The 23,489-nt window shown below is 42.4% G+C and overlaps 1 protein-coding gene across 1 annotated transcript; it reads right to left on the reverse strand.

The window, feature by feature from the left end:
* Nucleotides 1-1,370: 1,370 nt before the first annotated feature.
* LOC124389238 (methyl-CpG-binding domain protein 5-like) lies at nt 1,371-22,314 on the reverse strand. Its single transcript, XM_046854577.1, is given in 10 exon segments — nt 1,371-4,232; nt 5,706-5,781; nt 7,177-7,250; nt 7,442-7,787; nt 7,789-8,588; nt 8,742-8,959; nt 17,781-20,090; nt 20,769-20,949; nt 21,620-21,722; nt 21,853-22,314. Coding segments are annotated over 10 exon segments (4,299 nt in total). The 5' UTR covers nt 21,966-22,314; the 3' UTR covers nt 1,371-4,154.
* Nucleotides 22,315-23,489: the final 1,175 nt, after the last annotated feature.

Raw genomic sequence — 23,489 nt, forward strand, 5'->3', positions numbered from 1 at the left:
TCTCACCTGGACTGCAGGTGCGTCTAATGAACCTACCCAGGAGCAGTAACAGGGATGAGACTCTTCACTGACTCTTGCTGTGTCAATCAGAATATTCCAATACAAACCCCAAACTATAGCCTGTATTTAGACTTAATTTCATAAAGCAAAATAATAACAATGCAAGAATGCTTTCTGGATGTCAGTGCACTTTTCTAATTTGTGCAATTATTCATAAATGTCATAAAATGGCATGATGATATTACTAATTTCTTTAATTTAAAGCTCTGAACTGGTCTAAAGGTTCAAAAAGTATATAATGGCCCCTAATCATCAACCCCCTCCCCTATTCAGTCTGAAAAATCACAATGAAACGATCTACACAAACATTTAGAAGAAATCACAGGACACCATTACATCTTTAACGTGACCCTTCATAACTTTGGTCTTCTGAATCCTCTGTGTTTGGTTGAGAAGGTGCAGATTTTGGTCTTGTGAAAAAAGGTATGATGTGCTTCGCTGGTCGGTTGTCCCACCACTGAGAGGAATCGTCCAAACATGGTTTCCTTGTACAACAAATGTTTGGTTCTTCAAACATGTAATTTCTCCCTTTTCCATAAACAGTGCTGCAGAACATCTGTAGGAGCAGAAAATGCAGGAGCCAAACACATGTGCAGAAAAACCTTTCTGTGTGAAAGGTTTGTAAATAGATGCATATTTATATCACGTTTTGATGCTTATGAATTGATTGATAAAAGGTTGATGACTTTTCTTATAATTTGAAGAATCTCTTGTGGCAATGGTTTAATAAAACCACTAGATGGCAGCATTTCGTTGAAAAATGTATTTAAACAGATATCTATATCTTTATATAATAAAAATAAAAATCATAATTCACTTATTTATAGCTGATGTATCTCTCATTGATCTACTACAAAAAAACAGATTATACACTATATGGACAAAAATATGGGGGGGACACGAATTTTGCAGCCATACGACAAACATGTGAATGTGAACACTGACTGCACCCCAGGCCTCCTCACATCACCTACATCAGCACCTGAATTGATGTACAACACTCTTGTGGCTGAATGTGCACAAATATCCACAAACATCTTGTGGAACATCTGCCCAGAAGAGTGGAGATTTTCCGAACACCAAATGGGGACTAAATGTGGACTGGGACATACAAATCTTATGGTCAGGTGTCCATAAACCTGTGTCCATATAGTGTATTTTTTCTGATCGGATTATTTAGACTATTCTAAGCTATTGTCTGTATATGTGTTTAAATTCGTGATAATCTAGTGATCATTTTGAAAACGAGGAACTCACCTGGACAAAGTATTATTGGCAAAAACAAACAAACAATTTTGTGTACACAATAATTTCAAGTATGAGTGATCAGTTTTTAATTGAAACATCGGTGCAACATTATTTCAATGTTACATCACAGTATGACCTGTAATGTTCACAATATTTACAAAACTGCTGTTCAGGACAACCCATAAAAATCTAAAAAAACGAACGAAACGAAAGCAAAAAAACAAACAAACAAACAAAAAAGAAAGAAGAAATTGACTTCAACAAACTAACCCTAATCTCAGCATCATAGCTGGCTGAAAGAAAGAAAATCAAGTGCACAACATACTTTGCAAAGTCGAAGGCTGTAAAGTATATATCAATGGCAAAATATATACTTATTGACGTGTCGGTTTGGGAGAGAAGAAGTGGAGGAGTGGAGCCTCTGATGCTGACGTGACGAGTGAGGACTGACGCAGTAAAAGGTTGGTCATACCAATCATATAAAGAGCGAGCAAAAAGACGAAAGAAGGAGGAGAAGAAAAAAATAAATCAGAAAGCCATGAACAACACTGAGAATCCGAACACAAAACCGGTATTGACCTTATGAGTGAAAGGGATGTGTTCTGTGCTCTGAGTGGACTTCACCAGAACCTCAGGACATGAACTGTGCAGACTTCAGCACGAGAAGCCGTGAGAAAAACATCTCGCGGACAGTTTTGTGTCTAACAGGCTTCGAGAAGAAAGAAAGAAAAGAAGAAAAAAAACATTCACGTGAGAAAACACGGCTGCTTTGCTTTCAGATCCGTATTCTGTTATATTGCACTCAGAACAATTAGTAGTGTATTTCCTATTAATCAACAATAAAGGCATAAACTGAATCGCAATTTTCGGAAGTTAAAATCCATTCCTTTGTGTAACTGTTCGTTTCATCACACACCTACAAAACACACACACACACGCACACACAATACTAAAATGTTTCGCTAAACTCATATCAATACATCAATTTCTGAGTGTAAGAGTTCGATCTCAAACTTTCATGAGTCATTTTTTTGTAACCTCCTGCACGAGGTAGACTCTTACATCTTAAAGGTACAGTCACCTCTTTATTAAATACGCCTCATTGGCGGGTACTGACTGGTTTATTACAACTACCACCTTCTTTTCTTGCCACTACCGACAAGGAAAAGTGAGACCGATCACGTGTTTTACACGCCAATTTATTTATTTTTGGCTCACGATCTCACCACATCGAACGAATCAGAGCATATAAAGAAAAACGTATAAAGAATACGCTGATGTTCTCGTTAGTGTTTCAAGTAGGACTGTAGTGTTACTTCGCTCTCTACGTTTCTCTCAACTAATCTCTGACATCTAGTGGCCAGATAGTGTAATTACACACAAATCAGATTGAACACTGTATTTCAAGAACTTTCTTCTTGAAGTGAAGTCTGAACAGACAACAGCTCTCCCTGAGACGGAGGAGTTTCGTCCGAATGAGACGGGCAAATAGTAACAGTAACACCGATATATCTCAAGCTATGACACTGTACGGGGCAAAAATAATATATATATATATATATATGTGTGTGTGTATATATTTATAGATATAGATATATAAGTATCTGTTAATCTGTTAGAGGAATAATACTGAATAAGAAGGCTGTAACTCTCACGAGTAATACATAGAGATAGAAGCTTTTATACATACACATGTAAGGCTTTACAGAGCATTCGCTCAGGGTTGCATTATTGCAATGAACAACTAAAAAATAAATACAGAATACTGTACAGAAATAATTTATAAAACGAAACGAAAAGAAAATAAGGCCCCTACACTGCAAAACCTACTTTTGAACTCGATGGCGGTCATATTTGAACACGTTAGGTGATGTTTCTGATCAACCTGCAGATTTAGCTGGAGATTCATTAGTACGCTCGGCTGTTTGTTTGTTTGTTTGTTTGTTTGAGTCGGTGAAACGGATATTTCCAAATCTTACAAAAGAAATAAAAGAACCAGGATGAGAATTTTGGTAGTGTTTTGTGAGAGAACCAAAGGGGCTCAAACACTCAGATCAATGTCCTGTTCAAGCTGGTGAAGTCCACTCACTACACACACACACACACACACACACACAGCTGTAAACAACCATTCTGTTACAGGCGCATGATTGTATGACATTGTTTAAGGTTATCTCCATTCCTGCCAGTTATAGACACACACACGCACACACACACGCACACACTCCAAAAGAAGCACATAAAATCGTCCGACTGACTCTATTTCGTCCTATTCACATAAAGCCGTATGGGCCGGGAACTGAATAGAAACCAGCAACATTGGTAGATGTTTTTTCTGCGTTCGATTTCTTTTTTTTTCCTTTTTTGTTTTTTTTTGTACAACTGAAGATAAAGTATGCATCGTCTGCTTGTACATGGCATTTATCGTACAATATTTACATTTCTTCCCAAGATTTCACCATGAAATTTCTGTATTGTCTATATACACATTGAAAATGTATCAGAAATATTTGGACTGTCTATTCTCTTAAATGCAGTAATTTTTTTTTTCTTCATTTTTTCCCCCCCCCTCTCCATATTTTCTTTGTATTCTAGAAAAAAATAGTTCTTCAGTGAGTTGTAGTCAAATTCGCCACCATTTCTGATTGGCTTTAATCCAGCACCTGTCAGTCACTTTGTGAGGGCGGGGCCATGATGAGCCATCTGCTAGGATATAGCACCAGGTCTAAGTTTAAGAAAGAGAAAGAGAAAATGGAGGGAGAAAGAGAGAGAGAAAGAGAGAGAAAATAAGTGTGTTTGGATCCTGCGAGGCTGGATTCTGTTCGGTTCACATCGGTCTCTCTCTGTTATCTGGAGATCTTCCTCCTTTTGGGTTTGGGCAGTTTTATCTGCCGCTCTCGCTCTCTTGAGGACATCGGATGAACCTGCAATACAAAAATAATTAATGGCTTAATTAATAGACAGAATATACTATAGTAATATACTATTAATATACTAGATACTACAATACAGTTTAGTTGCTATCCCATGTTAACTGTTAAGTCATAGCGGAAATTCTCTCGATTTTTCTTCCTGCAAAGTGACAAAAAAGTAAACTCGACTCTAATCTATAACCAGGGTGCAGAGTCTGCGTTCTAGTAGATACACCTGGTTCTCATGGTTTGTGTACATCATGTGCTTCACTGTGAATAACTGAGTGAATAACACTGAATCTCTTCATCATTGCACCTGTTAGTGGGATATAATGTATATTAGGCAGCAAGTGAACATTCGTTCCAGCAGTTTGAGCTACAGGAGCTCGTCTGTTTCATCGGACCACACGGACCAGCCTTCGACGCATCAATGATCCTCGGCATCCCGTGATCCTCGGCCTCCCGTGATCCTGTCACCGGTTCACCACTGTTCCTTTCTTGGAGTGCTTTTGATAGACCACTGCAGTCCAGGAACATCCCACAAGAGCTGGAGATGCTCCGACCCAGACGTCTAGACGTAACAATTTGTCAAACTCGCTCAAATCCTTACGCTCGCCCATTTTTCCTGCTTCTAACATTAACTTTGAGGTAAAAATGTTCACTTGCTGCCTAATAAATAAATCCACCCACAGATAGGTGCCATGATGAAGAGATCATCAGTGTTCTTTACTTACGCAGACTCTCGTGATCGAGTCTCGCGGTAAAACTGACGCATGTTAGCCTGTGCCATAGAGTGCCCTCTTTATGTTTTCTTTACTGCTTATACAGTACTGCATTAAAAAAATAAAAATAAATACTTGTTTGGTACTCGGTCAAGCAAGTGCTTTGTTAGCTTAGAACTAATTTAAATGCTAGCTTTGCTGTCCTCTCATTTAAGTGCCCTCCGTCTCAGAGATTAGCGTCAACAAACAAACAAAAACAACATTGTAAAAACTCCCGTCTTGGATTTTCAACGTGCACAAGATCACCTGCGAATAATGTAACTATAATTTGTTTATATATACAGAGTGAATTATAGCACTGTTATCCTGCTTCTCTGTTCTTTCACCAAAAATACCACAAGAGGTAAATCTTATTTCCATTCATTACCAAACAAGGTGCATTTTCTCTCACGGATGACCAGTAAGGAGGAAGTGATGTATTTCAACGACTGGCTCTGATCATAACTTTGATTCGGAATCTACCGAGGAGGAACGCATTTACACCTAAAGACACTTCCTTGTCAAAAAATACAAAAATCTGACATGATTGACATTCCTGCAGTCGTTTCTTCTTCATTGCTCTACTCAGACTCCAAATCGTCAATTTATGACGTTAACAGCAATACGAATAATACCCCTGAACACAGCCGTAGCGAGACGCATCAGTGCATCTCGACTCACTATGCGATTGATACATTGCAGGCAGGGAATCTGAGTTACTCACAGTGCCTGACATCTTGTCCAGCTCACTCATGGCTTCCTGGATAGCAGCTTCTAAATGATTATTTAATTTCCCAGCTCTGAAAAGGAAAAAAACACAGACAGCAAAGTGAACGTTCATTTTCGCCTGTGAAACGAGATAAGACGCATTCAGGAAAAAGGATAGATATGACTCGAGTAAGTCTTTGAGTATCTGATTTGAACAGTATTAGAATATCTGACTCATATTGAACATAGGCTCAAAGATGCACCAGTCCTTCAAAAACAGTTGATTTGTGAGGTTTTATTTTGTAAAACACCGAAATTGTACCACTGCATTAACCATCGACACAACGTCTTCTTCAACACGGCAGGATGAAACAAAGATTAAACAAGTCGGTCAAAAAAAAAAAAAAAAAAAAAAGATAAATTAGTAAAGCGATCTTTCAGCGATTAACAAATATAATCACAGCATCATGTCAAGAACCATTAACATTCAATAGACAAATATAAGGAAGGAAAATCATTTTCGATAGTAAAAACAAATATTCAGAGCTGACTGTGATGTGATGCAGCTCTCGGGGCGATATTTTTATGTTTTTGGAATTTATTTAGGTTTTTCTTTGAACTGGCAACCAGGCCAGCAGAGGTAAAAAGTCGCTCACAGGCAGCAGATGCGGGTCGAGGAATGTTGAGCCTAACCCAAGTAGAAAATTTTAATTATGACTGTAGTTTGAGAGTAAAGAGTAAAAGATGAATCTTGGACATTCAGTGAAACGAGAAAATAAGCAAAAAAAACAAAACAAAACGACTTTAACACAATTACGAAGTTACTCAAATATTTTACACCACTGGATGCATTGTGAGGTGAAAGAAAATCAGAAAATTAATTTCCTCTCCTCACCAGCAGATGGCAGAATGCACGACTGAGGACCGAATTTCAAACCTGGCTGTACAACTACCGACTTCAGCCCATGTAATGTGCGTGGCAACTGTGTGACTTTTTATTAAAAACGGTGTGTATCCTTACAGTCACGTTATCACACACACACCAACTTTAATATCTGCAGCATGTGCAGTATTTCTGTTATTTGCTGACAACAGCATGAGTTTAAAGTGAATGCTTTGAAAGCAACACTGTACGTATAATATTACACATCGTTCTTGGCCTCTGTTGAAAATCGCACGACAATTACAAAAGGTTAACGCGCGAGTCGATCGGGGTGGAGTTCGAAAACCCGCCGTATTAAATAAACCCTCTACGCTCACTACACTGCCATTATGTAAATGTCAACGCTGCATCTGAGAATTATCCACAGAACAACATCTGGCCATCAGTTTCCCCTTTTTCAACCAGGAAACAACATGCATAGCAACAGTGATGTGCCTTCGTCTTATGGTCAGGAAATCGGCTAAAACTGGTACATTGTTCAAAAATTACAGAAATGAGTACATATCAAATAAAAAAATAAAAAAACAACATAAAAGAGACTCACTTTCTGTTCCTCTTGGCAGCTCTGTTCAGTGCCTCCAGGTCCTGCGTTAGTGTTTTCAGCTTCTCGGGCTCTACCTTAAGTGACGATAATACATTTTTTTTTTTTTTTTACATTTTTAATGGCTTCCAAAAACTACATTTACAAATGCATGAACTCAAACATATTTGTAATGAAATTCCTATTATTCTGTCTTCAGACCATGAGAATAGAACTTGCTTCCTCAAAGTGCATCACAATTACACTACAGTGTTGATGGGATCTTTACCTTGGCTTGATCGGACAGTTGCATGCTGGGATTGTGGCCGTGCTCCTCCCCTACTAGTTTGTTAGGCCAGGGAGAGAAACCTTTAATTGGCCAGACAAGTTCCCCCACGTTGAAGCCTCTTGGCCGATAGTGCAGAAGCTCAGCGGAGGGCGAATCAGGGTGGCGCAGTTCCTCCTCGCTGCTCAGGCTCTTTGTGTCCGAGGGGCTTGGTGCACAGTGCCCGTTAAAGTGCCCGTTGAAGTGGGCGTAGTCCTTCAACAGCGGCCCCTCCAAGCTGGTAGAGGAGCTGGGGGACTGGTCATCGCCCGTTAGCGGTTCATTATAGCCGCCTCGTGCACACAGAGGGGCCGCCGTTAACGTGGGCGCAACGTTCCACCGTCTGCTCCAGCCGCTCTTTGAAATTGACGTGGAGGGGAAGCTGGTTGTAGCGGAAGTTTCCAGGATTTCCATCACCCGCCGGCTCGGACGACTCGTGGCACTGCGGGTTCGGGTCAGCGGCGCTCGAAGCTCTCTCGCTACCGTCGCTGCACGGGCTGCTGCGCACCTGCGCCGAACATTCGAGAAACTCGTCCCCCCTCCAGTGGGCGTGGCCGTGTTCCTCCCACTGCTGACTGGGCGAGCGGAAGTAGTCGTGTGTGTCCGTGCTGTCAGGCGTGCACTTGCCCTGCTCCGAGGTCCTGCGCGCACGGTTGTTTCGAGTACGTGGAGGAGGCCGAGCGCAGGGCTGCACCAGGACGTCTGCGCTTTCGTGCCCACGCGGCCCGTGGATGACTGCGTTCACGGCGTGCGGCAAGCCGTGCGGCTCTCCGATGGAGGCGGTGAAGGCGGTCATGGCTCTGAGTGCAGGCACCGGGCTGGCCTGCGTTCCGCCGCTGCCCACTGTTGTCGTGGTAATACCCACTTGCATGCCTTTACTGGCTGCGTCCACTGCTGTCCGATACAACACATCCACCGCCGCATCTGTGCCAGCACCCGACAACTGCTCTGACCCCGGTCCTCCAGCGCCCGCTGCCAACGTGACCTCGTTATGCCCCTGGAGCTCTTGCTGACCTTCTTGGAACATTACTGGCTCAGCAGGAAGCGATGACACACCAGGCTGTGAGCTCATCTTGATATGGGAGATCGGGGTACCGTCTGGCATGCATCCCTGCAACAGAGGAGTCAAAGGAGAATACTGTTACGGTTAAATCGTGGTGTTGTTCTTTTATTAAAGACAGACGTCTGATAACATCAAGCAAAAACTGGCCAAACTTCTAACAGATGAAGACTTCGGACCTTCTATTCCATTCAACAGCCTCACCTGGTAATCCTGGTACAGACAGTCCATGTTGTTGGAGGCATTAGTCTCAGGAAACGGCGTTTCCGAATAAGCGTGACTCTGGGCCTGGTATTGGGAGACCCCATGCATGTTCTGGAGCGCTGGATGCAGCTGATGGTGCTGGTACATGTGTCCTGTGCTGCTCATGATGCTGCTTATCCGAGGGTTACCTATACTGCAGTTCAGCGACGATACGTTGCCTGCGAAAGACAAAACAAGAAAGGCCAAACCTGAAAACAGGAGTGCTGTGCATTCTCTAAACCATCTTTCCAAACATTTTTTTTAATGAGCCAGTTACTTAAATTCGATTTGTCAGAAAGCAACTGGCTGGCTGACTACCACTGCAATATATCTGCTTCATTCCTCAGCTGGGTTCAAATGGGTATTGTGTCTTTTACACAAGTCTTTAGATCACCTTGAAAACGAATAAAACAAAAAGAGACATCATGTATTCTGTTTAACCACCATTCTATTCTTCACAAACTCAATATTCTAGACGGATTAATGAAAACCTGGCAAAAAATAAATAAAAATAAACCAATCATGATTCATACACAATTACACGTTGTGCTGATTGCAATGTTGAACAAATACGCGCTAACCATGTCTGGCCCTTAGAGGGCTCTCTCAGTGCTTACATTCAGGGCTGGTGTGATTGGACCTCCGCTCTCCAGATGGCACAAAGTCTGCTGTGCGCTCTCTGGCTTTCTCTCAGCATGTATTCTTTTCTCTACCTCTGTCTTCCTTTCCTAGGCTGGCTGATGCCTTCCTCCACTCCCTTTCTCCCACTCTCTGAATGAAGAGTGTAAGGCTGCCAGATGGCATGATAGGTGAGTGTATCTCCCTGAATCTCTGGATATATATATGGATAACACCTGCCTCAGAGGAGATTAGTGGTGAACCCGTGAAAATGTTAATAATATATAAATGAAAGCTTGGAGAGACCAGGCCAATCTACACCTGGCATTAATCCTTTTAAAACTTTACAATAGTTTTCACTTCATTATTCTTCGGTTCACATATACCATTAATCTGATCTCTGCCTATACACACACACAGCACCCTAATGAGCTGCAGGGTACAACACCCTGAAATCTGATTGGCTGGGGCTTTTTTTGTTAAATCATAATTATATAACATTAGGACAATAATACAATCTGTACACATCTGTACACATCTGTACACTGTATTTAATAATATATCAAGAATTCCACTCCACTATAAAGCTGTGTAAAGGTGCGATTGATTTGGTACTAACCGAATGCTAGCTTGATTAGTGTAAATTTTTTAGACTTATTTGGATCACACTCATAAATATTCACAATTTTTGTTAAACCTGTGGAATTACCGGAGGCTCATCCCAAGTTTTATGATTGGAAGCAGACCGAATCAAAATCAAAATATCGCCTCATTTATTGATCGCCTCGGGAAATTGGTTGCAGATGCTCACAGTAAGAAATTAAAATAAAGGTTGAAGTAAAAATAAACAAATTTAAATACATACATAAGTTGCATATGAAGTGAAATGAAATGTGTAGCAGCAGTGAAAACAGATGCCAAACAAAGTCAGACTACAATATTAGTTATAAAAGTTACTGCACAGGTAATTAATGAGTTTGAGTACCAAATCTACTTATATGTACTTTTACACAAACTGAGCTCTTCTAGGATGTTTATTCACTCTGGATTGTTTCTTGTCGCTCAGTTATGCCCTGTTGGGTTGATTTCTTAAAACATTCAATAACTTTTAATGTCTACTCTTAATCTCAGCACTTGGTTTTTATATATAAAAGACCCGTGCATGTTCTGTTTCAAAGGATAAACCAACATGAATAATAATAATAATTAAAAAAAAGCAGCTCAGTGGTTAAAATGTTGCATTTCTGCTTTGAAGATGAGCGAGAAAGAAAGAAAGAAAGAAAGAAAGAAAGAAAGAAAGAAAGAAAGAAAGAAAGAAAGAAAGAAAGAAAGAAAGGTGCTTTAAGCTCATCACATGCACTTTGAAGCACAGTGAAATTCTTTCTTGGCGATACAATGGCTGGAACCCTCAACCTTCCGATCCAGAGCCTGAACCACTGAGCTACTGTACCACCTCTGGATAAGGGCGTCCGCAAATTGCCAAAATGTAATAATCTAAACATTATGTACATATAATCTGGGACTGTAAGAGAAAGACCCAAGCAGCTTTCGCAACACAACGCACGTTACGTGCCATGCACTAATAAACCCTCATTCACGTGACCTTATTCACAACAAACCGTTTTTAGCTTGCAGCAATTATTCATTAATAAAACGGATAATAAATACTATTCGAAACCACAGTGAAGGTTCACACGGACCAGCAGTTTTCTACCGAGTGCAGGCACATAAAGACTGCGATCGGAAATATTGTCCACATGACTCAGCGATCTCCCATCCCCTTGATAACGCAGGACGCTGACTCAGCATTATGCCTGCCGTTTTAATAGGCTTTGACGTCTCGAGGAGCAGGACGCCCAGAGAGAGAGAGAGAGAGAGCGAGAGAGCGAGAGAGAAAAAAGAGAGACGGAGAGGGAGTCAGCTTTGTGTGATGAATCTCAGCAAATATCATTCCTCACCCTGACATTAGCCAAATGAAAGGCTCTAACGTACAAGTCGAAAATGAAAAATCTCATTAATTTTTGGTACTACGTACGACTGGCTCGCCGTCGCGTGGGCGGCGAATACGATCTGCTCGCTCTCGACTGAGAACACACACACCAGCCTGTTTACTTTCGCACAATATTAAATGTTCGCATATTGCACTGGCTGATTGATATTGCTAAAAAGCTTCTGAATATATCTGATCGCACGGTGAAGAGGAACCTCGCATACGTGCGTAGTCTATACTGTACACGCGCATTCAACGTTTGATGAATAGGACTGGTAGAGGGGAGGTGGGAAGCCTTGAGCGAGGCCTTGTGCTGCGTTCTTTTATGTGTCTTTCAGCATGTGCATGACTCAACAGCAACTCCGTGCTTAGCACACAGCCACGTACACACACACACGCACACACACTGAGGGAGGATATGCTGAGTGGCTGACAATCTCGTTTCCGTCAAAGTCGGATTAATTGCGTGCGTATACGTAACGGGACTGACACGTCCGTATATCATCTTGCGGATAAAATTTGTCCTTTCTGAAGTAAATTTTTTTTACAGTCACAGTGTTTCATTCCTCTGGTTTCTGTCTGAGGAATTTTAAAAATATGACACATTGGAAACTTACCAGGAATTTATGAGAATTTACAGAAATTAATTAGAAATGTATGGAAATGATGTATCATATGCAAACAAATTTTTCATGCATGTAATCTAATAGATAAATATATTAAAAATAAATACAAATTGTAAAAGATTTTTTTTTATATAAAAGGAATTTTTAAACAAATGTATGTACCATATTTTCCGGACTATAAGCCGCTACTTTTTTCCCACGTTTTGAACCCCGCGGCTTAAACAATGAAGCGGCTAATTTATAGATTTATCCTAGGTTTTTCCAAATTTCACAAACTTCAAGCCAAAAAACTGAGCCCCATAACATTAGACCAATGAAATTGCCGAACGAATTCAGGTGAACCAATGAAACTCTTTATATTAAATCAGATGCGCTCCCACTGAATTGGGCCGCACCACATCATAAATATGGATGATGTTCCTCTGACGTTTGACCTGCCGCTCACTCGGACTGTCAACAGGAAATGCGAATCATTTGTCACGCTGAAAACAACCGGGCATGAAAACACACACTTCACCTGTGTTCTGCTGCACGGCATCGGGAGAAAAGATTCACCGATGGTGATTTTTAAACGCACGACGATGCCAAAAGATAAACTCCTGAGAAAAATTGTTGTGAAAGGAAGGAGGAAGACCGTGAACAATGACTTTCTTGGTAGGCTACTGTTTAGATACAAGCCGTGTAACAGACACTGTCTTTCATTAAAGCCTGTGTAAAGTTCATTAGTTTCAGTGTAGACACGGCTTATAGACAGGTGCGGCTTATTTATGTTCAAAATAAACATCTTTTTAAAATTCAGTGGGTGCGGCTTATATTTGGGTGCGTTTAATAGTCCAGAAATTACGGTAATATTTATGTAATTTACACAAATAGTAGCCAAGATAATTTTTTTTTTTTTACATTATTTTGAGTGCAGGATTAAAAACATGTTATGGATGCATAGTGCATGTAGGGGGCGTGGCTTCAATAACCCTTCAGTAAGTGTACTGTGTGCATGTGATTAATGAATGTGCAGGTAGAAATTCAACTAAAATTCCATTAAATCTGTTATTGGCTAACCTGCAATTTTTGTAAATTCCCATTTTATTCTAATAAGTTTTCATTCATTCCCACAGAAAAAGTTTTCAGTCTTGAAAATTCCTGGAATTTTACACTTCAATTCAAAGCACAATAATATTTATCACAATTTCAAAAGAGCGTTCTTTCATGTTCTAAATGGCTTTGACCTTGTACATAAAGTGTAGTGCAAAAAAAAACCCAGAAACAAACCTGGTTGTACAAGTTTTTGTTTGGAGGAACTCGTTTCCTGAATAGAGCCATGACCTCAACCTCTACTTCAAGGTAAACTGGAAGGTCGATTGCAAAATCAGGCCTTTTCATGTTAATTCCACATTGTCTACCATTAAGTGTACATTTTCACAGCATCTCTCTCTTTATTTCCTTTATTTTTTTTTTTACATTTCTCACCTGGGATCAGGGTAAATCTTGATGTTAAGCTGAATTTAAAATTTACTTTGTTTGCACCTTTTATTAAGTATAACAGTGCAGCTACGCTCCCTAGGTAGTGTCTTTATGCATAATGTAGAACGTCATTTGAGTTTCGCCCCCCGAGATTATGCTTAACCCCCTAAAAATGTGGTTGTAAAGTTTGCATTCTAACTTATCAGCATTTTCAATAAAAGTATTGGCACCCTGGTGTGCCAGCACCAATTCCAAATGACACAATTAGACCTGTTTTAAAATGCTTTGTTTGGTTTCAGAGGTCGATTTCTGTAGGCGTGCTTCTTGATATAAAGGCTCATAAGCCTGATAGCACACTGGAGACACATGATGTATACTTTGTTGGAAAGTACTATTTGTGGGGATGGGGTCTGTTAAAAGATGCAACTATGTGCATACTGCTATACTGATCTTTTGGCGTGCTGCTGATTGCAGACTGTATTGTATTACAGAGAACACATAATACTGCCTGTGATCAGGCTCTGATCAGAAAGTTGAAGGTTCAAAGAATGGCACTTCCAAGGTGCAAGGGTGTTGTTTAATGTAGCAACAGGGTTCTGGAGGAACGTTGTCTCATTTTCACGGTGTACTGCGTCAGCTATATATGGTAGAAATTGCAATAAAAAGCTTCTTGACTTGACTACCTTGTCTCACAAAGCATTAACATTTATGGCTTTTGGATGTGACTTACATTGATCATCTTACAACTGAGGATTCAAAGTCCACTGTCTTAACCACTAAGCTACCCGCAACCAGACAGCCAAATCCCTCTGAACTGCAACTCGTGCCTCTTCATAACAGCATAACACGCTTAGAGGAAAAGAGCTATCTGCCCTCTTCTGCATGCGAAAGCTAACAGACACCCCAAATTTGCCAGTGCTGCTGGGAGAAAGAGTGTATGCCATTCCCTTACACCAAAAGAATATAAGCGATTTTTGTTCCCGTCGCCTCCTGGCCACAGATGGCTGCAGCATCATCAGGATTTGACCTTGCGATTTCCTGATGACAGGGCAATTGCTTTTCTGTTTCGACATTCAGAAGCGAAATTGCTTTAAACATGGCACAACAATTGGACCTAGAAGTGCCCATACTAGCATCTCCCAAGCAGCTGCTGTCCTGGGCTTTACGTGCACAGCACTTTCTTATAGCCAATCTACCAACAATCTGTAATGCTGTGCATGAAACCAGCTTGCGCATCAGGAGAATGAAAAGAGAAAGAAAAGAATTGTGCATGTAGATGGGCCACAACTGGGCAGATTCACTCGGAATGTGTGCAGAATGTCAAATCGGAGCGCAGCACTTATCATAATCGGGTACAACAGCCGGAGACCGTGACGGGTGTCAATATTGCTAGCAAAGAACAAAAAAAATTTAGTTCCAGTTAGGGGCGTGTCTCAATACTAGGCGATTGGGGGAGGTAAGCAAATGACCACAGCTCATGGGGCAACCAGCAAGTAGCAGCTAGAAGAGTCAGTTTGTGATCATTTCTGCAGACCATCGTGCACCTTATTGCCCATTTCATGCTTTCCGAAGGCCAAAAACTTACTTCAGAAACACTTCACTCGGCAAAATGCATATGAAAGCAGCACTAATATGTATTGTTTATCCTGACAGCAGTAGAGTGCAAGAATATGGTGCGCATGCAGAGGAAGTAAGTTGTTGTCGAGGCTTATATGGAGTGTATAAGAATGATAGCACTCGCCCCGCTGAGCTCGAGGGCTCGCCCAGTACGGACAGCACATATGATCTACTGATGCTGCTGGTTGCCGGGTAGGTTGCCATGGGAACCGTGGTGGGATGATTGGTGGGGCTGTCCGTGGTTTGATTCAGGCTGCAACCCCTCCCCTTCCCACTACTGCACACCACCACACACAACAACACACACACACACACACACACACACACACACACTGTAAGGAGGAGGACCATGATTTAATAGGGCTGGGGGGATTGAAACCACGCAGTGTGTCAAGAGTGTGTTTGCTTACACATTTTTGAGTGCGTGTCTGTGTGTGTGGGTAATCTTGCCAAAAAAAAAAAAAATAAAAAAAAAAAATAGGCAGAAAAAGTCAGAAAAGATTTATCATCATCTGAGCGGCTTTAAAACATTCGCTCAGCCATTCCTTTGGAGTTACACCAGAGAAGCTGTTACACCCATTTAGGACAAAGCATCTTACTGTGTTTTTTCCCTTTCTTTTCAGTGCATTTTATAACAATGTGCTTTAACGCGTGACCTGATCCTACCTTAGGTCCCAGCACCTATCAAACATTTGAAATCAATTCCAGATGAACTTGCTGTCTTTCACCAAAGAATCCTGACTAATACAAGAATCTGCTCGAGTTAACCGCGAATTCTCTCCAGGTGGACTTTGTAAACCGAACCTTGTGAACTTAGAATTTAGATACATTTGCATGACTTTGAAGAACCTGGCAACATGAAGTTTTATATTTATTTATGCACAAGTTATATAGTGAATATAATTGTATTATGAAAGGACTTATTGGTGTATACTGCCATTCATTAGGGCTGTGTATCTGCAAGAATCCGTCGATACGATACGCATCACGATACAGGGGTTGCGATACGATACGTTACGATACTGTACACACCATCATATGCAACTAGTGTTTTGCATCTAAAAGCTACAGTCCTACGGGAGGTGAGAAAATGAAGAGTAAGAGAAACTAGAATTAGTTCTTCTATAAAAGGTAGAGAATGCAGTCAGGCAAAAGCAAGACTGGCATGTCATGCACTCTCGCAAGTGCAGTCCGCTCTAACTTTCGGTTTGTAGCACTGTTCTTTCTGCCACAAGCTAAGCTTTGTCTGGTTATAAGCAACGACGTTATTTGCAACCACAAACAGCACGTCTCGTTCCTGAGATTTTTAATGCCATTTTAACATATTAACATAAACAAACGGCGCGTAAACAAAACATGTTGCTGTCGGCGCAAGTCAGTCAACGCTGCTATTACACTTCCGGCGGATGTTGAAGCCATAATCGTTTTTACAGCAGCGCCCCCCCAGGAAACAGGTGGATATTAACGCTAATATTAGTGGCCTATCAGTCACCTAATAACCCTCTCTTTCTGTTTAAGTTCAAAGATAAGAAAAAAATCTATCAATCTATCAATCAATCAGTCAGGACATCAAAACTAAATAAGTACCAAGAATCTTGTATTTATTATTTGTATTTTTTTTTTTATATCGATATTGGGTTTTTGAGAATCGATACAGTATCGCCGAACAAAAAATCACAATAATCATGTGTAATGATGTTTCCTTACACACCGAGCATTTATACCTTACTTTTGGTTAACAATGCAATTAAGTCAGGCTTGAAAGTATTATTATTAATTATTATCAAATAAATATTGCCATCACATCAAGCCTATACACGGTACCATTTTCGTTCATCGCAACTGCGTCCTTGATACCAAGTTATCGGTGATCATCTGGCTGTGCAGGACTGACTGATAGACTGTCAGCTGCAAAATGCGACCTACTGCAATACCTTTCCAGGGCCACCTTACTGCTCGTGCTGTTCTTTTTTCCAATGCCTCAAAAGATGCCACATCACTTCCTGCTGTTATTCACGTTTACCTTTTCCTCTTTCTCTTCTACCTCAGTCAGCTCTTCTCTTTGTCACTCCTTCCATTTAAACCTTATTGCGGTTTTACATGCATAAACCCCTGGTTTGTGAAAATAAATGGTACAGAACATTTATTTTTTATACTAAAGCACAGAGGACACGAGGAAACCGGTTGACGGTCAGCAAAATGCTAGTAATCTAAAAGAGTGAAGAGACACTAACTTGAACCAACAACTCTGCAAACATTCGTTTTAACAATAAATCCTCATTGGTGTTTTCTCCACTATGGTTCAACTGTGCTAGGTTTAGCTTTAATGCTTTCCTTTCCTTACAGCAAACCCAAATGACTCATACATCCTTTATCTGATTGTTAGGAAACTAATGGAGAAAAATCCAGATATGCAAGCACAGAAGAAAATCACACTGAAAAATTCCAAATAAATTCTAGGATGCTTCAGCAGCTGGAGAACCTTAGTGGGACTCACATTAGACCTGGATTATAGAAACAGTCTTACCGACTCAGATTTTATCAGGACGTTTGATCAACCAAGAATAAGATTGCTGTGGATAAAGCGCTACCAGTCTTACATATGTCCTTAGATATGAGCTGCTTTTGGCTGAACAACAAAATCATGAACAGCATGGGTAAAGGAAGAGTATATGGTTTGGTTCTTACCTGTATCAGACATGGCTTGAGCACAACTAGCATCATTGTTATTGGGTACCATACAGGACATATTTGGCCGGATGTGTCTGTGAGAAATGCCTTGTTGCTGTTGATGGACATGATGCAGATGCTGTGGGTGAGTGCTTGGATGTCCCATAGAAGGATGTCCGAGGGAAACCTGTCCACTTTGGCCCATTGGTCCACAGTTCCCCATAGCCGTGGCTTGCATCTGGTTCATCATTCCAGGGAATGGAGTCTGAGGGCCCTGTGCACCAGACTCCATGCTGGAACAATGCATTTGGTCTGATTGACTGTGAAGCCGTTGTTGTAACTGCATGTTAGACTGGGACATGCCAGGGGGCATAGCACCCTCTCCAAAGTGGATCTGACTAGGACCAACTGTAGGTAATGGCAGACTACTCCGAGACATGTGGGAGCTCTGGTTGCTCATAGACTGAAGAAGCTGGGCCATGGAGGTGTTAGGCGGTAGACCTCCGAGCCGGGGCACTTTCCTCATTTGCTCCGGAGGAGGGCATGTCGGCCTAGGACTGGTCATGTCCGATTTCATCATGCTGAAAACCATGTTGTCGTGACCGCCGGCGTTAGGAGGTGGCTTGCGCTTGCGAAGAGGGTCGCGCTGCTGAGCCATAAGCTTATCCCGCAGAGCTGCTCGTCCACTCTGGCCCTCGGGCATGGGCATTAGCATGGTCGAGCTGGGTGGTAACATAGGATTTAAATTGTTGTGCCCTTCGACAGCCCTGCTACCACTACTTCCACTACCAACAGGGCAAGGCATGCCACTGCCAGCATTTCCGTTGTTACTACTACTGGCAAGAGTGGAACTTCCACTTCCCACACCACCAGCACCCATTCCTGTGCCGACACTTATACCAACACTGCTGCCACCTATCCCACCACTGCTACCACCAAGTTTGTTTTGATTTGCTAGCTGTGCTTTGGCTGCTGCTGAGAGTAGACTACTGGCAGGGAAAGAGGCAGAGTTGTGTTGGTTGAGGATCTGGTTGAGGGGCATGCCCAGTAGTCCAGGGTGGTTCTTCTGCGGAGCACTACTGCCTGAGGCTGGGGGAAACATGGAGTTGTGCTGACTGTTGAGCGCATTACTCATTCCCGACAGAACTTGGTTGGGGTCTTTGTATTGATGGAGTGCATCAGGCTTGGAAGAGGGACTGGAAGGCATGGTGGGTCTGGGTGAACCCATAGAGGATCTGGGTGAGCGTGGTGGAACCTTAATGCTGCCACATGGGGCCTGAGGCCCTGATGGCATGGCAAAGCTCCCATGCTCCGATGAGGTGGAAGAAGAGCGAGATCGCTGTGGAGATGCTTCCATGCGGCCCATTACAGGCCCTGCCATGTGCACAGGAGACGTTACTGGAGAGGGAGAGATGGAGGTGGCTGCTCCATGCTGAGTCCTTTGCATGTGTCCACCGTGGCCTACTGGCCCAGGTTTCACTGTTGGTAATGGAAGGTTGCTTGGCAATGGGACAATGGCAGGAGGGATGTTTACATTCATCACTGGTACCTGAGTGTGGGCATTGGGCAGGAAGTTAGATGGACTTGGATTTGTCATGGGATTTTGAATCACATGTTTGCTAGGAATGGGGTCTAGAATTCCCAGAGGGTCCTTCTCAGACATCATCTGTTTTTTCTGGACCACACATGTTGAGGGCATGACAGGGGGAGCAATGGGGTGAGTGGCAGACTGCGCCTTGTGATGAAATACTGCTCTGGTCATGTCCATGTTAAGTGGGTAACTGACATTACAGTGTGGCTTTTTCATTATAGGACTTTTGTTGGGAACTGGAGGGGAAAGAGGTGTGTTAGTCCTTCCAACCATGGCACAGGATAACTGGGTGACAGGAGAACCATGGACCATGACACCAGGAGGAGACAAGGGTGTCCTGCTGTTGCCATGAACTGGGCTAGGACTACCAGCCCCCTGAAAGCCACAGGGATTGCTTCTTGCAAATCCATCCGGACTACCCAAAGAGTCTGTTCGAGGGGACAGGGAGCCATCCCCGTACACCTGCAAACCTGATGAAGGGCTCAGCATGCCTCCAGGTCCACTACGGAAGGGGGATTTAGGCCCTGGCTCATTACTGCCCAATCTTTGTCGAGGATATCCAGAAAAATGCTCTGGCTGTTGAGTGCTGCTCTTCTCTGCAGAGTAGTGTCGCTGACCTGCTGCCATCATCATCTTGAAAGGTAGTGTTGAATTGGGCAGCCCATCGTGGGACTTATTCCTTATTGCTTGAGGGGTTGCAGACCGCTGAATTGTAGGGGCCATGGACGTCACAGCGTCTTTAAAGGAAATACAATTTTGTTACAATAATGCAGAGACTTTGTCTTTAGTACTAAAAAAAATTTAAAATACACAAAGCTTCTACAAGATGGCATCAAAAGGTTTTGAGACTGATGGTGCTAACTGGTGCTATTCTGACCACGGGTTTCCATGTCATCATCACAGACAGCAAGTTAGAACAAAAAGCAAATGTGAAATTCTGCGTGAAACTGGGCAGAGGCGTTTGACATGATGTTCGTCTGCCATATGGCAATGCCGCAACGAGTCGTTTGAGGTGTTTTGCGCCTTAATAGTGGAAGAACATCACTGGAAGACGACTAGAGACCAAGAAGACCTCTGATGAGCTCAACCCCTGAAAATGTCAAAACCATTTGGCAAACTTGTGCATGATGATCGTCGGACTTCTCACTTTCGCACCCACCCTACTCGACAGACTTGGCTCCTTCGGATGAAGGTGCTCGACGCGCTTTAAAAAGAAGACTTACAGCAAAACATTCCAAATGAGTGCTGTATTGCTGTGCATTGGAGCTATTTTGATGGTAAGAGTGTGTAAACATAGAAAAATAAAGTACATTCTTGTAAACAGAGCTCGTCTCAAGACTTTTTGATACCACCTTGTAAAGTCCCCATACAAACACCATATGTTACAAATAAAATAAAATAAAAGATCATCATACTTGTGCCTCCACTGGGACTGGTCAATGTTAAGGAGGGATGCGGTAACTCCATACTTTTATGCAGAGTGGCTACAGCTATGAGCTTTCTCTTGTGGATGCAAAGCTTTGTGACATCCTCATCAGCCTTTACATCCTCTGCAGTCCTCTGTTTGACAGCGGCCCCAGGATCGAAATTGAACACCTGAGGAACCAGTAGTTGTTAACTGACCATGCATAATAATTCACTGACGCACAGAATAACAGATAATGCAAATTCTTTAATAAACACCGATCAGGCATAGATTTTTGGCCACCAATCAGGCATAACATTATAACCACCTTCCTAGTATTCGGTTGGTTCCCCTTTTGCTGCCAAAACAGTCCTGACCCGCTGCGTATCAACAGCGTTAATTTCTTCAGCAATTTGAGCTCCAGGAGCTCGTCTGTTGGATTGGACCACACGGACCAGCCTTCGCTCCCCACGTGCATCATTCTGCCTTGGCCTGCCATAACCCTGTCGTGGGTTCACCACTGTTTCTTTCTTCGAGCACTTTTGATTCTGACCACTGCAGACCAGGAACAGCACACAAGAGCTGCAGTGTTGGAGATGTTCTGGCCCAGTCATCTAGACATCACAGTTTGGTCCTTGTCAAACTCACTCAAATCCTTACGCCTGCCAAATGTTCCTGCTTCTTACACACTTTGAGGACAAAATGTTCACTTGCTTCCTAATAAATCCCACCCAATAACAGGTGCCACAATGAAGAGAAAACCAGTTTTATTTACGTCACCAGTCATAATGTTACAATGTCATAATGTTATGCCTGATCTGTAAAATGGGCTTATAAGCTAATTTCAAGAAACAGACTGACCTTCGGGAGGATGAGGGGACACTCCAGGCCACACTTACAGGTGCCATCCATGAGAAGGTAGGACTTCATCTGTTCAAAGCTGGACAGCACCGATCCACTGGGACTATAGAACAATTTATTAGTGCTACGTTTTTGCCACCCAAAGAAAACTTGATACAATTCGAATTAAATATTCGCTATCCCAGGGCTCATATTTTAAATAATTATCATTAGCACACCTATACATCCCTTACCTGATATAAATGACCCCAGTGGACTCCACCTTTCGCTGCCAGCCAATGGGCACCTGGGTAGGCGTAGAATGCCCCTCCCCTTCCCCTCTCTCACTCTCCTTTCCGCCATTCATTTTTCTGGGTTAGCTCTTGACTCCGCTGGAGGGATCACAATTTTTTTACTGTCCCAACACTGCTTGTCATCGTGTCTCTCGGAAACAGGAGGACAGAGAGCTACAACTTTCCTCTGCACCAGTTGGCTGAGGCAAAATGTGCCTGGGGAGCACGTGAGGCAGGCTCACAACGAGACCACGCCCCTGACGAGCCTCATCGTGCCGCTACTAAATGCAGATAGGGATTCCCATGTTGGTCTCTGACCAATCAGAGCCATGAGAGTTAAAAGTTCATGGGCTACATATGAAAATTAAGAAAGGGAGGAGGAGAAGACGGGGAGAAGGAGGGGGAAAAAGAAAAAAAAAAAAAGGGGGGCACCTTACAGTAAAAAACGCATGATTACAGAGCAAGCGCACTGCAGGCCACCTTGCAGCACGCACATTCAGCACAGAAATATACGACTCTCCGGGTCACGAGACTGGATGATTCTCATTTTCTTTCAGGCTGATCAGTTTAAACTGAAAAATCCCATCACTCGCTTGGCCGACACGTCAGCGCCGGTATGATTCGCATGATTACTGCAAGAAAGAAAGAAAGAAAAAAATAGGTTAAGATGCTTAAGCAGCTTTCAAACCTGGAAAAGAAGAAAAAAAAACAACAACTGTGAGGACTGGACTGGTAAAATCATTAACTGGGGTGGGGGTGGGGGGTGGTGTTTGAAACAGCATTTGAGGGGGAAAAGGAGAACGCAATCTCTTATCACTCCGAATCCCTCAGTTCTGACAGAGCTTTGTTATTGAGAGAGGAGTGCACCCTCCACACCGCATACATTTCAGCACTCGGTGAATCATCCTCTCTCTCTGTAGTTCCTGTTGTGCATGACTAATACAGTAGAGCGGGACCAAACAGGACAGTAGAAGAATTTTGAATTATGAATTTTCGTACTTGTCACGTCGCCCTACTATTTATTTTAATGGATTTGAAAGCAAAAATGACGGCATATAAATGATAAGGAAAATTCCCTCTAGTCTCAAGAAGAGGAAATTCCCTTAGGACGTAAACGGAGGATGTTCTACCTTCGAAATAGCAGAAGAAATACGGCTTATATTATAAAATAATACACGTTTGTTATTAAACAGGAAAAAAAGACTGACGTGCAAAATACATTGTCAGAACATTGAATGTTCGATTTGGAGTCGCTTTATTTCAGCAGCAGGCTATAGAACCTGGTTTCACCTTGAACCTTCAGCACCACATTCCACTTTTATACAGCGTAAACACAGCCACACCCCCAAAGCGCCCACAAAAAATTTAAGAATATACTCATCATATGTATTTTACAGCACAGTGAAGTCTTTCTTCACATATCCCAATGATGTTAGGAAGCTGGGGTCAGTAATGATACAACACCCCTGGAACACTGAGAGGGCCGTGCTCAATGCTCAAGGGCCCTAAAAGTGGCAGCTTGGCGATACTGAGGCTTGAACCAACGACGTTTGGCCGTGTGCATTTTAAAAACGGTCTTGTTTGAAAACGCATAAGTG

Source organism: Silurus meridionalis, chromosome 1, assembly GCF_014805685.1.
Source record: "Silurus meridionalis isolate SWU-2019-XX chromosome 1, ASM1480568v1, whole genome shotgun sequence".
In the NCBI taxonomy this organism is placed as follows: Eukaryota; Metazoa; Chordata; class Actinopteri; order Siluriformes; family Siluridae; genus Silurus; species Silurus meridionalis.